The 14,200-nt window shown below is 47.3% G+C and overlaps 2 protein-coding genes and 1 non-coding gene across 5 annotated transcripts in view; 2 read left to right on the forward strand and 1 right to left on the reverse strand.

Moving 5' to 3' along the window:
- The window catches only part of RAD54L (RAD54-like (S. cerevisiae)), a 36,003-nt gene extending 34,049 nt beyond the window's left edge, over positions 1–1,954 (forward strand). For both annotated transcript variants that reach the window (XM_011969772.1, XM_011969773.1), the window contains exons 18-19: positions 1,298–1,461; positions 1,553–1,954. In XM_011969772.1, the coding sequence (XP_011825162.1) occupies positions 1,298–1,461; positions 1,553–1,763 (375 nt within the window). In that variant the 3' untranslated portion in view covers positions 1,764–1,954. The remainder of the gene's footprint in view (positions 1–1,297; positions 1,462–1,552) is intronic.
- The window catches only part of LRRC41 (leucine rich repeat containing 41), a 26,713-nt gene continuing 14,393 nt past the window's right edge, over positions 1,881–14,200 (reverse strand). For both annotated transcript variants that reach the window (XM_011969770.1, XM_011969769.1), the window contains 7 exons: positions 9,556–10,693; positions 4,601–4,861; positions 3,876–4,040; positions 3,672–3,770; positions 2,976–3,098; positions 2,662–2,737; positions 1,881–2,564 (listed from right to left, as the gene is read on the reverse strand). In XM_011969770.1, the coding sequence (XP_011825160.1) occupies positions 2,345–2,564; positions 2,662–2,737; positions 2,976–3,098; positions 3,672–3,770; positions 3,876–4,040; positions 4,601–4,861; positions 9,556–10,693 (2,082 nt within the window). In that variant the 3' untranslated portion in view covers positions 1,881–2,344. The remainder of the gene's footprint in view (positions 2,565–2,661; positions 2,738–2,975; positions 3,099–3,671; positions 3,771–3,875; positions 4,041–4,600; positions 4,862–9,555; positions 10,694–14,200) is intronic.
- On the forward strand, positions 5,121–5,193 carry TRNAM-CAU. The gene has a single exon. It is a non-coding gene; the product is annotated as a tRNA-Met (tRNA).

Genomic DNA, 14,200 nt, shown 5'->3' on the forward strand with positions numbered 1-14,200 from the left:
GACTATTCTTTTCTCCTAACAACCAGATTCCTACCAGTTTTCACTGATTTTTACCTTCTTGAAATTTCCTTAATCTAACCCTGCTCTCCAAGCCCTTCGGAGGTCATGGTCATCTGTCACTTGGATATTGTAGCAGCTTCCTAATTGTTTACTTCTGTCTTATCCCAACCCATTGTTCACATACTGCTTCCAGAAGGAACTTTCCAAAAATTCTGATTTTACTTTTCATCCCTTCGAAGACAAGATTAAGGCCTTCAGCATGGCATCCAAGGTTCTTTTTTTTTTTGAGCTGGAGTCTTGCTCTTGTCGCCCAGGCTGGAGTGCAATGGCACAATCTCGGCTCACTGCAACCTCTGCCTCCTGGGTTCAAGCGATTCTCTTGCTTCTCCTGAGTAGTTGGGATTATAGGTGCCCACCACCACGCCTGGCTAATTTTTGTATTTTTAGTAGAGAGGGGGTTTCGCCATGTTGGCCAGGCTGGTCTCGAACTCCTGACCTTGTGATCTGCCTGCCTCGGCCTCCCAAAGTGCTGGGATTACAGGCATGAGCCACCATGCCTGTCCCCAAGGTTCTTTAATGTGGCCTTTGCTGACTTCCCAGTCTCAGCTCTTACTATACTCCCACCAACCTCTAGTTAGCCTGAACTCCTCACAGTCCTCCAATAGGCCAGTAGTATTCCTTTGTTCCTATGCTGGGAATGCCTTTCTTTGTATCTTTTCTTACAAACCATCTATTCATTTTCAAGATTGAGCTTAAGGATAGAGTTTCAAGTTTTCAATACTGTTCTACTCTACCATCCGTATGGACTCCCAGTTATCCTATACAGATTTCTGTCATTGTATCAACTCTTTAAATGTTTGTCTTTCTCACTATTCTAGGAGCTCAAGGATAGGGGATATATATGATTCTTCTTTGTATCCTTATGTCAGCACAGGGTCTGAAATAGAATAGATACCCAAATGATATTTATTAAATGAATTAGAGTTGGGCTTGGTATGGAAATCTGAAGCTGCAGCAGACAAACCTCAGTTCACCCTAAAGGGATTTAGCCAGGCTCCGGGACCCTTCATTAGTATGGAAAATAGCCTGGGTCTACATGACTATTCATGTCATGTTCTCAGGGGAGAGACTGGGAAAATGGGCCTCAGCTGAGTAGAGATAATGCTCTGGGACTCATACTTTTTATTCATATCCCTTCTCGGGTAGCTGTGTTTCACCCCTTTGGTTTTCCTGCTCCCTTTTTATGGGGATGGCTAAGCACCGTATCCGTTGACATTCCGCACCCGTTCTTCCCCAGGCAGGGACCATTGAGGAGAAGATCTTCCAGCGTCAGAGCCACAAGAAGGCACTGAGCAGCTGTGTGGTGGATGAGGAGCAGGATGTAGAGCGCCACTTCTCTCTGGGCGAGTTGAAGGAGCTGTTTATCCTGGATGAAGCTAGCCTCAGTGACACACATGACAGGTGGGGAAGTGCCCTAACCATTATCTCTAAGCTACCCACACAGCAGGGAGATGGGTTCCGTAGTGACTTCAGCTGTGCCTTCTTTCCCTAGGTTGCACTGCCGACGCTGTGTCAACAGCCGTCAGATCCGGCCACCCCCTGATGGTTCTGACTGCACTTCAGACCTGGCTCAGTGGAACCACTGCACTGATAAGCGGGGGCTCCAGGATGAGGTACTCCAGGCTGCCTGGGATGCTGCCTCCACTGCCATCACCTTCGTCTTCCACCAACGTTCTCATGAGGAGCAGCGGGGCCTCCGCTGATGACCAGCTGGTCTGGGTGTAGCTCTTAGAGGAAGGAGATAGGGAAAAGGGGTTCCTTGCCCCACAGGGCCCTGTTGAATTTTGTTCTCTGGGAGAAAATCATCAAGAAGGGCTGCATGATGTTTGCCCAAAATTTATTTTATAAGAAAAACTTTTTTGGTTAAAAAAAAGAATAAAGGTATGAAAGGGTTTGAGGCCTGAGAGCAGTGTGGTAAGCCCAGCAGGGAAAAAGCCCCCTATACTTCTCTAAAGCCTGGGTGCCTGCTTGAGGAGGGAAGGCAGGAACCCAGGGGCAGGGGAGGGCATCTCTTCAGCAATGATGATGACCACTGTAACCTCCTAGCCCAGGGTTCCCAGCATACTGAGTAAGGGGCCCAAAGACACTAAACCCAGCTGTGAGAATGCCTCTTTGCTGGGCCTCATCAAGGCCTCCAGGACCTCAGTGCAAGGGAAGAAGGAAAAAAGAGACAAAAGGTGACAGAAAGAGAAAGATAAACTGGTGGTTGGGGTTCTGGGCAGCCCATGCTTCAGCCCCTGCAAGCTGATGGTACCGAGCATGAGACTGTGAGGTACGGGCCCCATCACATGGTGCTAACATAATCTGCGAAGGCCTGGGATGAGTCCCATGAGTCGCTAACCACATGGCAGGTAGCCCGGAGTCGCCGGATGGCTTCCCTGGCTGTGACTGCATCCTGGTCCAGCCAGTTTTGGAAGAGGCGCAGGTGACCAAAGGCTCCACGGCCCCAGCGCTCCAGCCGCTTGGCGAACTCCAGAAGCCCATCTGGCTTGATGCAGTTGGAACTGGTAGGGTGAGATGGATTAGATATCCAGGAAGCAGCAAATTCCTGGTCTATATCTCTGTAGCCCCATCCCTTGTCTTGCCCTTCCCCTCATGTACCTGATGTCCAGCTGACAGAGAGAGGAGGATGAATCCTCTGAGAAAACATCTGCCAAGGCCAGCAGGCCAGCATTCCCTGGAGAGAAGGGGAGAAGTGCCTGTCACCTCCACCCAAGAACAGGGAACAAGAGTATCCCAACCCAACTGTGGCTGGGGAGAAGCCCAGCCCTGCTGGTTCCTGAAGCCCCAGCACAGAAATATCTGTATTCCAACTCCCACGTTTCCAATGGAGAGGTCTTTGCCTTTATCCAGTGAGTTTTTAGGTCAAAGGCCTAGCTCCTTTCCCCTCTGCCTCCCCAGGGTCTGGCCCCCACCCAGGCGGTTCCCTGGCAGCCGGAGGCCCTTCAGTGTGGAGTTGCCCTTCATAGCAGCAACCATCTCAGGCAGAAATTGGGCTGGGCGCTTCTCAAACAGACGGCAGAAGGAGAAGGTAATCTCTGTCAAGAAAAATTATAGTAAATTCTGATGGCTGTATTAGGACTGGTGCCGCCCCCCCCACCCCAGTTGGCCCTAGCAAGGGGTATTAACATTGTATAGGCCCAAAAAGAGGAAGGAATTTTTCTAGACTCCATGCAAGGCTGGAACTAAATCAGAATCCAAACCAAAGACCGAACCTAAATGTTCACTATTAGGAGGTTCTCTGCATGGACAATTCTCCATTCACTTTCTTCTTTCCCTATCACTGACCACCCTCTATGCGGGGTTGGGGATCAGAGAAAAGTCTATGAAGGGAGCCTGGCACAGTACATTTTGCCCCACCACCACCATTTTGTCCACCTCTGAAAGGTAAGAGCAACTTCTGGGTGAGGCACTCTAAAAGAGTAATTTTTCATGTTTAGCAGAGGAGGAATTGAGGCTGGGGCTTTTAGAAGGAAAGTCATGCAGGTTCTATATCCATTTTATAGTTGAGGACACAAGGCCAAGAAAGGAACAGTGGTTTGCTCACTCAGATAATGGCAGAACCACAGTGAAGACCCAGGAAATGTCCAGGTTCTGAATGAGGGACTTACCTTGCAGAGTCAGATTCTGTAGCAAAAAGAGCACCTCGCTCTGACAGTCAGCCAGATTCATGTCATGGAAGCTCAGTCTTTTCAGGGCTAGGTTGTACTCTGGATAGGAGGCAGAGATCATGGACCATGGACCTTAGCTTTCCTAGAGAACAGTGCTAGGACCCCACCTACTCCTCTCCCTTCACCATTCTGGCTGGGTCCTACCTTTGAGTGTTTGCAAAACAAGCCCAAAATCCTGGGGAGAGGCAAAGGTGGCACTATCCAGGGACAGCTGCTGCAGAGAACCCGAGGCCTTCAGAACGGAGCACAGCAGTGGGGCTGGCTGGGCTCCCCGTGGAAATCCCATCTCCAACTGCTCCAGGCAGTTTTCTGGATATGGTGGGGAAAGAAGATTCCAGCTGGCCATCTCTACCTCACTCCCATAGTAGGTCCCATCCTGTTCTTAAGGGATTCATCTAAAAAATTATTTATTCATTCACTTGTTGAATGCCTACCATATGTCAGCACTGTGCTAGATTCTGGATATTGAGCACTAAATAAGAGATTTAATCCTTGCCCTGGTAGAACTTTTAGACCAGGAAGACAGGCTACTCAGACAAGCAAATAAAGTACACAGAGTGGTGGGACAGGAGACATACAAGAACTAAGGGAACATACAGCAGGGGAACTAATCCAGTCTAAAGGTCAGTTCTTTTCCTTTTCTGGAGACCAAGCTGCCTTGGTCACTCTCTGCAGGTCTTATGGTGGTTTAGGCCCTGTCTAGCTCAAGAGTATCTTAGTGGCAAGCTCTAAAGGGGAACAGGTTCCAGAGAAGCCAGGAATGAGTGATAGAGGAGGTCCTTCCCCTTTCCTCATACGAATGCATCTGCATGTTTGTGTGGGGATACACGTGCATGCACACACACAAACACACACACACAGTGCTTCACCTGGTATCTCCTCATCGCCTATTATGAGGCTAGGGGGTCCTGCATTCCCTGGCACACCAGGGTTGTCCCGCTGGCTTGGGTGGTCAACACGAATAGAGAGGACCCGTAGCAGTGGCAGTGCTCGCACGATAGCACGTGTCAGCTCCAGGATGGGCAGTGGTGAGAACAGGTCACTGAGATGCAGGGCACGGAGGCGACATCCAGCCTGGCCTGACAGGGCCCGCAGGCTGTCTAGCAGGCGGAAGATGTTAGAGCCCAGGCCTATGGCAAGAAAGAGATTAAGTCAGAACCATGTGGGAGTGTCAGCAGGGGTAATATATTCAAATACAACTCCAAATACTTTTGGTTACTAGCAAATCTCTTGGGTTTTGGCTCAGCTTATTTAAACCCATTTGTCTTAACTACTCATCCATGTCTTGCTTTTTCCTTAGGTAACCAGCATACTGATGTCTGCTGTTTCGGGCTATGCCCATAAGAAGCATCAGTCAGGGCAGAGTCACAAAATTTAGAAGATACGTCTGCCTCCTTAGCGCAGTAGGCAGCGCGTCAGTCTCATAATCTGAAGGTCCTGAGTTCGTACCTCAGAGGGGGCAGCTGGTATTTGGCCGGGCGCGGTGGCTCAAGCCTGTAATCCCAGCACTTTGGGAGGCCAAGACGGGCGGATCACGAAGTCAGGAGATCGAGACCATCCTGGCTAACACGGTGAAACCCCGTCTCTACTAAAAAATACAAAAAACTAGCCGGGCGAGGTGGCAGGCGCCTGTAGTCCCAGCTACTCAGGAGGCTGAGGCAGGAGAATGGCGTAAACCCAGGAGGCAGAGCTTGCAGTGAGCTGAGATCCGGCCACTGCACTCCAGCTTGGGTGACAGAGCAAGACTCCATCTCAAAAAAAAAAAAAAAAAAAGAAGATACAATATGGTGAAGCAGCATGTGGCTACTAGCTGAATGACAGGCCCAGACAGTAGCAGGTCTCTGGATTTCTGGGTTCTGAGTAGTTTTCTGAAGAAACTGGCCTTGAAGGAAGTTTTAGACAGAGGGAGAAGACATAGTCAAGAATCCCAGTTAGTTGGGAGCAGTGGCTCACGCCTGTAATCCCAACACTTCGGGAGGCCAAGGTGGGCAGATCACTTGAGGCCAAGAGTTCCAGACCAGCCTGGCCAACATGGTGAAACCCTGTCACTACCGAAAATACAGAAATTAGCTGGACTTGGTGGCACATGCCTGTAGTCCCAGCTACTGGGGAGGCTGAAGCAGGAGAATCACTTGAACCTGGGAGATGGAGGTTGCAGTGAGCCGAGATCACACCACTGCACTCCAGCTTGGGTGACAGAGCAAGACTCTGTCTCAAAAAAAAAAAAAAAAATCACAGCTCGGAGAGTGCAAGGCATGCATGGGACGCTTGCTTGTTTGGCTACATGAGGCTCAGGAAACAGCTCTAGAGGGCAGGGCTTTGAAGGCCACATTATGGAAAGGCAAAGGGATGGTTTAATCTCATAGGCAATAGGGAGCACCTAAAAACTATGGAAAGTGACAGTGACCCAAAGGGGAATACTTTAGAAGAATCAATGGGTGGGAATGGGGCAGAAAAAAAATAACCAAATCCCACAGGATAGACTAGGATCCGGGAAGGTTAGTTGCTTAATGCCACAGGCAAATAATTCCTTGTACTATGCAGGCTCCTGTTCATTCATTCATTCATTCATTCAACTAAACTACCCAGGGCCTACTAAATATCACGTTTTTTGCTAGACACTAGTGAGCAGAACATTGCTTTTTTTTTCTTACATAGCTTGATAATGTGAAGGAAACTGGGGGAATAAAGTACTATGGAATTACAAAGGATGGGTACCTAGTCCAGCTTACATCAGTAAAGGCACTCCAGCTAAGTCCTAAAAAACATAAAGGAGACAGGCTAAAATTTAGGAAGAATGATTGCAGCAGAGGCAACTTGGCATATGTAGAGTCCTGAAGGAGAACAAAAAAATTTCATAATGGCTGGTGTGAGACTGTGAAGGGGGGAAGCATTCAAGATACAACTATAGGCCAGGTGTGGTGGCTCACACCTATATAATACCAGCACTTTGGGAGGCTGAGGTAGGCAGATCACCTGAGGTCAGGAGCCCAAGACCAGTCTGGCCAACATGGTAAAACCCTGTCTCTACTAAAAATACAAAAATTAGCTGGGTATAGTGGCGTGTGCCTGTAATCCCAGCTACTGAGACAGTAGAATTGCTTGGACCTGAGAGGTGGAGGTTGCAGTGAGCCAAGATTACACCACTGCATTCCAGCCTGAGTGACAAGAGTGAGACTCCATGTCAAAAAAAAAAAAAAGATACAACCATAGAAGTAACCAGGAGTGAGAACATGAATGACCCCTAAGTAAAATTAAGCAATATGGTGAGGGGAAGCCATTGAAAGCTGTTTGCGTGAATGAATGACAGGGTCATTTTTGACTGATTTTTGAAAGAATCAAGACTGCATTTTTCAAAGGATGCTTGGGCTGCAGTGCGGATAATGGATTTGTATGGTATGAGTAAGGAGTCCGGAGGAACTGCTGAAATTAGTTCAGGTAGGGAATAATGGTAGCTTGAATTAAGGATGTGGAGATAAATAAATGTATTTAGCAAATTGTAAAGATAGGGCTGGGCGTAGTGGCTCATGACTATAATCTCAGCAGTGAAGGAGGCTGAGGTTGGTGGATCACTTGAGGCCAGGAGTTCAAGACCAGCCTGGCTGGGGAAACCCTGTCCTTACTAAAAATATAAAAACTAGCCCAGTGTGGTGGTACATGCCTGTAATTCCAGGTACTTGGGAGGTTGAGGCACGAGAATCACTGGAACCCAGAAGGTAGAGGTTCCAGTGAGCTGAGATTGTACCACTGCACTCCAGCCTGGGTGACAGCAAGACTGTCTCAAAAAGGAAAATGGAAAGATAGGGCCTCATGAGCAAATATGTGGAGTAAGACAATACAGGTTTCTTTGGGCAAGTGAGTGAACTAATGTCATTGAGAACAGAAGGATTGGTATAGTGTGAAGGTGCATTCAAGTAGATGTAATGAGTTGGGGGGGCATGTTGTGGGTTATGAAGTGGTCATGTCTATTAGCTGGATAAATGGGTCTGGAAGGTCAAGAGAAAGATCTGGGGTAATGTCACATAATGGGGAATCTTTAGCATAGTTGCCCTTTGAAACCACAGGAATGGATGAAATTGTCCAAGAAGGGTGCATAAAGTGGGAAAGCTCTAAGGAATTCTGAATAAGCAGAGAGGAGGAGAAAACTTTTTTTTTGAGATGGAGTCTCGTTCTGTTGCCCAGGTTAAAGTACAGTGGCACGATCTCCAGTCACTGCAACCTCAGCCTCCTGAGTAGCTGGGATTACAGGCACCCACCACCACGCCTGGCTAATTTTTGTATTTTTAGTAGAGACGGGGTTTCACCATCTTGGTCAGGCTGGTCTTGAACTCCTGACCTCGTGATCCACCTACCTTGACCTCCCAAAGTGCTGGGATTACAGGCATGAGCCACTGTGCCCGGCCAAGAAAACATTTTTTAAGATAGTGAAAAAAAAAAAAATGAAGATTAATAGCAATAAATCCTGCCAAGAAGAGTTACTGAAAAGTATACATTGAATCTAGTAACAAGGAGGACCTTGGAGACATAAGTCCTTGCCAGTGCAGTGGTAGGGGTATAAGAGGCTGGAAGGGGCTGTGGGTAAGAGAAGTGGAAACAGTACAGATAACTAAGGTTGTGAAGAATAGGAGGTGATAGTTAACAGTTTATTAATATGGCATAGACGGAGGTGGTGGTGGCAGTTTTTGGTGGAGACCTGTTAAGATGCTGGTAGAAGAGAGACAGTGGAAAGGAGAAAGATAGTATAAATACTTGTTTGAAAGCATGGATCTGCAGTCTGGTTGCCTGGGTTTGAATCCTAGCTCTATAATTGCTAGATTATCCTGAGGAAGTCACTTGCTCTCATAGCGTTGTAAAGATTAAATTGTTAGATCAAATTATCAAGAATACTTAAAATATGCCAGACACATACTAAGCAGTATATAAAAATTAGTTTGAGAAACAAGCTTCCCTAAGAAGGTAGGATGCTTGTTTCTCAAACTGATAATTTTTATATACTTCATTGTGAAGCTCTATGCATCTAGAGCACAGGTGGGAGAATTAGCCTTAGAAAGGATGGTGGTCTCTTCCATTCTGGTGGAGAAGGATGAGTGCAGATGGAGAGTTTATAGGCTGCTTAGCAAGCTGAAGAAACTCATGTGTGATGGCTTCTATTTTCTTTGTGAAGTAGGTGAGGTCATCCCTGAGAAGGGAAAAGGAGGGTTTGGAAGTGGTAGGAATGGGAGCTGATGTTGCAAGCACAGTGAAGGTTCATATGAGGTTAATGATCATGAGTGTATAGTAGCACTGATTTGCACAGTTGTATGATTTTTCTCTAGCAGTGCTCAGCAACCTAGGCAGATGGCTGGATTTAGCCAGAGTTGAGGTTTAGCTAGCTGGGCACAAGCAGGAGGGAAATGAGGACTGAGGATTGCTTTGCAGGTTGTTGGTCTGATAAGAAATTGTGTCCCACACCTTGTCTGGACAGCTGCTCTAATATGACTGGTGAGGTCAAACTGTAGCCCTGCCTGGGCATGCATATACTATACTGCTCCCACCTGCCCTTGGATTGCTTTGCATATCTAAAATGTATTCATTCTTCAGATTCCAGCTGGCTTGTCTCATTGCCCCTCAGGAACCCCTGCTTTCAACAACTAATCAAGTGTATAGACTTTATGTTCCTCTCTTCTAGCACTGACAGTCTCCCCTGCTGTGAGGCATACAAGTCTTCCTCTCTAACCTCCTGATCATACCCCCAATTTGCCCCTCCCACCTCCCCAGAATTAGGCACACAGCTAGTGCTTGCTAGGCAATCCAAGCCCAATCCCTGCCACTCCAGGGTGCTCACCATTGTAGGAGAGTGTGAGGCTCTCCAGTGACACCCAGGAGCTCAGCAGGTGGCATAGTGTCAGGGCTGCCTCTGTGGAGAGTGGAACTGTGAATAGCTCCAAGGTGGAGATGCTGCGGAATCTTTGTGAAGCTTCCAGTGCTGGAAGCCCCAGGCAGCTGGGATCTGATCCATCCAAAGCTCCACAAGCCACTTCCCCAATCTCCATCTCTTCACCATCCTCCTTCTCGCCAGCCACAATAAAAACAAAGTCATACAGGTCTTCAGACTCTGCACCAGGCCCCTGACGAGTGCGAGCACCCTTCTTCCCTGCAGCTCGCTTGAAACGCTTTAGGGGCTTAGGCTGTGGGGCTGAGCTAGCTGGTGCCCGTTTGTATGAGGATGTAGAAGAAGAGGCAGAGGAAGTGGCTGCTAGAGCAGAAGGTGGCCGCTTGGTGCCAGGAGCCTCATGGGAGGTGGCTGGGGGGTGCAGCTCCCTCTTAAGGTCTGTTCCGCCTGCTGTCAGGCTCTCCTGTGTGCTCCGGCGTGTTACCCGAGTGGCAGGTGCAGCTCTGGGCATCTGCTTGGCTTCACTCTTACGCCGGCTGGCCATCAGGGCTGCAGCACATCGCTCAGCAGCATCCCGGCGGGGCCGACGTGAGCCCAATAAGAGGGACCCTTCATCTCGGGATGGGGCCCGGCCTCGGGAGGCCTCTCCACAGAGGCGGCAGGGCGGGCCACCAGGCCCTGGTTGCCAGAAGCCAGCACTCATGGTGAGAATAAGGATGAAAAGGGCTGACTCAGGCACAGGCCAGGAGTATAGCGACACTTGACTGACAGCCCCATGGTGAATAAGCTGATGCAACAGCTGCCGAAGTGACTGCTGAGCAGCCACATCAGAGAACAGCAGGTGGCGGAACTTGAGTGTGTGCAGGGAGCTGGCCAAGGTCTCCAGAACCCTGCGGTTGGGCTCAGCCACCAGCTCGGTTGCACCCTGCAGCATGTTACAGATGGTGAGCTGTCGGACATGGCGGGAGCTGTGCAGAAGAGGCGAGAACCGCTGATCACAAAGACGCCTGTCAGAAGACACATCAATGGTCCCACGTAGAACATGGGAAAAAAAGGCCTCCATAAACTTGGCTCGCCAGCATGTCACACTCTGAAAAGAAGAAAACATGCCAGACAGCCATGATATATCCATGAAACTGTCCAAATTTCCTCCTCCTCCAATAGCAAACTATTTACTGAGTCAGGCAACACTCTACAAATTCATTTAATCTTCACATCTCTGAGGTATGTATTATTATTAGCCCTAATTCACAGGTAAAACTTAGGCACAAAGAGGTTATCACCTGTGGTCACACAGGTAAGTGGTTGGATTATTTGAACCCAGGAAATCTGGTTCCAAAGACCCTGCTTTTATTATAGTGCCTCCACTGAAACACCCCTATAAGTTCTTCCATGTTTGTTTCTAGAACCTTACCCCAATTTTTTTTTCTTTTTTTTTTTTTTTAAAGATAGAATCTCACTTTGTAGCCCAGGCTGGAGTGCAGTGGTATGATCTCAGCTCACTGCAATTTCTGCCTCCCAGGTTCAAGTGATTCTTGTGCCTCAGCCTCTGGAGAAACTGGGATTACAGGTGCCCACCACATCCGGCTAATTTTTGTGTTTTTTTTTTTAGTAGAGATGGGGTTTCACCATATTGGCCAGGCTGGTGTTGAACTCTAGACCTCAAGTGTTCCGCCCACCTTGGCCTCCCAAAGTGCTGGGATTGTAGGCATGAGCTACCATGCCCAGCCCCTTATCCCAACTTTTAATTCTTACCACCACCAGCCCCTTATCACTTCACACCTGACCACTAACTTCCTGATTACTCTCCCTGTCCCCAAAGTAGTGCTGTAAAACACTAATAACATCATACTGCATTAAAACACCCGATGTCTACCTACTGCCCTTCCACCCTCTGCCTGAGAAGCTTTATTTCCCACATCTTGCTTATGAGAATGCTTTGTTCTAGCCAAACTGGTCACCCCATGGACCCAAACCTGCCTATGTCCTTTCCTACATCTACCAGAAATGTCTCCATTGCTGAACTAGACTTCCTGAAAGGACTTAGAAACATGTCATTTGAGACTGTCTCTTGTTGGGACTCCTCTGACACTGTGACTACTCGAGACTAAGATGCTGGTGTGTTGTCTCATGGTGTTGAGTCCCTTTGCCTGTGTACATGTCTTATCCCAGCCACATTAGAAATTCTTAGAAAGCAGGAATCATATCTTGATTTATTTCTTCCAAGGCAACAGTTATTTGCTTTGATGGATAGGAAATCTCATCAGACTATTCTGCACTTGATCTTAGCCAAAAGGCCAAGAAGCGATTCATCAGACTATTCTGATATGTTTAATATAACTCTGAATGCAAGTGATTATCAGCCTTTGGTGCACATCAGAATTCCCTTGGAGCTTTTCTTCCCCAAAATTCACATACCAGACACCCAGACTTGGTGATTCTGTGTTACATCTGAGGTAAGGTCCAGATATTTTTATTGTTTGAACCATCCCAGATGATTCTGATGTACATCAGAGGTTAGGAATTACTGCTACCTAATCCAGAAGGGCACACTGAGACAAAGACAGGTACCAGACCCTAAAGTTTCTAATTTGAGATGATCCCTAAGTCATCTTGGGGGCAGTAGAAAGTCAGGTCCCAGCTCTTTCAGTATCCTCTGGATTTCTCTGAACCTCTTCCCTCATCTGCAAAATGTGGATAACCTGCTTCACAGGATTGTTGTGAAGATCAAAATGAAGTAGTACAAATTAAAGCACTTTGTAATCTGTAAAATATAAAAAATGTTACTGCTGCTGCCACTGCTATTAACCTGGACGGGATATGAAATGGAGGCAAAGCCTGTTAAGCATGGTGCTCATTCAGACTAAAGCCAAGGCTGTGGGGGCCTGAGGTTCCCCAAGACTAAAGCATTTCTTGGTCCTTACCCTGCCTCCATGCATTCCTCCATACTGGAGTGACCCTCAGTTCCTATTTGAGGTTCTCAGAAGGAACTAGGCCTCTGCTGTCCTCAAGCAAAAGTGTCATTCCTGTTGCCTTAGCTATTTCCCCAGACTCCACTTACTGTGGTAATAATTAGGAATGACTTCCTGCTTGAAATAACTGCATAGCAGCAACACAGAAAGGCCTTGCTCATCAGCAGCAGGACACTGAGGGCAGGAAAAACTACCTGGCAACCAAATCTCTGCTCAGCTTTGAGTGAAGGCAAAGAAGGTATCCTTTGGTCCTACCTCACACTAGCACTTTTCCTACAGATTTGCTGCCCACACCCAGTATTGAAAAACACTTGCAGGTAACCTTAGCAAGGCTTCAGCTTTACAAGTGAGCTAGTCAGATGGTTATTACAATATCCGGCCTAAAATATGGACAAAGATGGTGAGCCAAGATATTGTGGCTGTTTCTGGCTATAAGAGGCACAGGGGAAACGTATGTTAGATAAGTAAATACTGGACTTTTTCAGACATGTTAACGGTTGATGAAACCAATGGGAGACAGAATATTCGGAACACTCCAGACACAACTGCAGTGAGCAGCATGACACAGTGATCAGGAACATGCACTCCAGAAGCAGGCTGCTTCAACTTGAATCTGGGTCCGCCATTCACTAACTGTAACTTAGGCAAGTCATTTCACCTCTTTCTGCCTTAGTTTCATCATCTATAAAGTGGAAGATCACTATGTACTGACATCATAGCATTTTTGTGACAGTTAAATGAGTAAAGTTACGACAGCTCTCAGTGGCTTCTTTCTCACAAACTAACGTACGAGCAGACAGAAGATCACGAAGTTTTATTTCATCACCACCCTTAAGAAGAATCTGTGCTAAAATTCGAAGCTGAGAGATGCTTGAGATCTAGTCCAAACCACTCATTTTATGGACTCGTATGCTATCACGATGCAAAGTGATTTAGTACTTTGTTTTCTGTGAGGGTAAGGGAAATGAGGCATGATCAATGAAGTGAAGTGACATTTGCCCTAACACAATCTTTGGCCCATCCTCAATGGGCTGGCAGGGGAAGAGGAAGTGTGTGTACAAACTAGGGGGGCTAAACATCTTGTGCTAACTTGTTAGAGCTAACAATATTCACAAACTATATGTTGTTCATTGTTTTGCTGATACCAGAAATATTGTGTGTGGATAGAGAAGCAAATGAAAAATCATGGACCAGGCAATGGTGACTCATGCATGTAATCCCAGCACTTGGGGATGCCAAGGCAGGCAGATTGCTTGAGTCCATGAGTTTGAGACCAGCCTGGGCAACGTGACAAAACCCTATCTCTACTAAAAATAGGAAAAGTTTAGCCGGGCATGGTGGTGCACACCTGTAATCCAGCTGCTTGGGAGGCTGAGGTGGGAGGATTGCCTGAGCCTGGGAGGTTGAGGCTGCAGTGAGCCAAGATCGTGCCACTGTACTCCAGCCTGGGCAACTGGAGTGAGACCGTCTCAAAAAAAGTGTAAACTAACTCTGGAGTATTTATGTATATGAGAGTAGCTACATGTATTTGTTTTTACAACATTGAGACAATTCTGAACAGTTTCAAATGCTGGGCTTTTAAAACATACCATGTATTCAAATGTTTTTAGAATATTTTCTTTTTT

Source organism: Mandrillus leucophaeus, unplaced genomic scaffold (genome assembly GCF_000951045.1).
Source record: "Mandrillus leucophaeus isolate KB7577 unplaced genomic scaffold, Mleu.le_1.0 Scaffold902, whole genome shotgun sequence".
NCBI lineage: Eukaryota > Metazoa > Chordata > Mammalia > Primates > Cercopithecidae > Mandrillus > Mandrillus leucophaeus.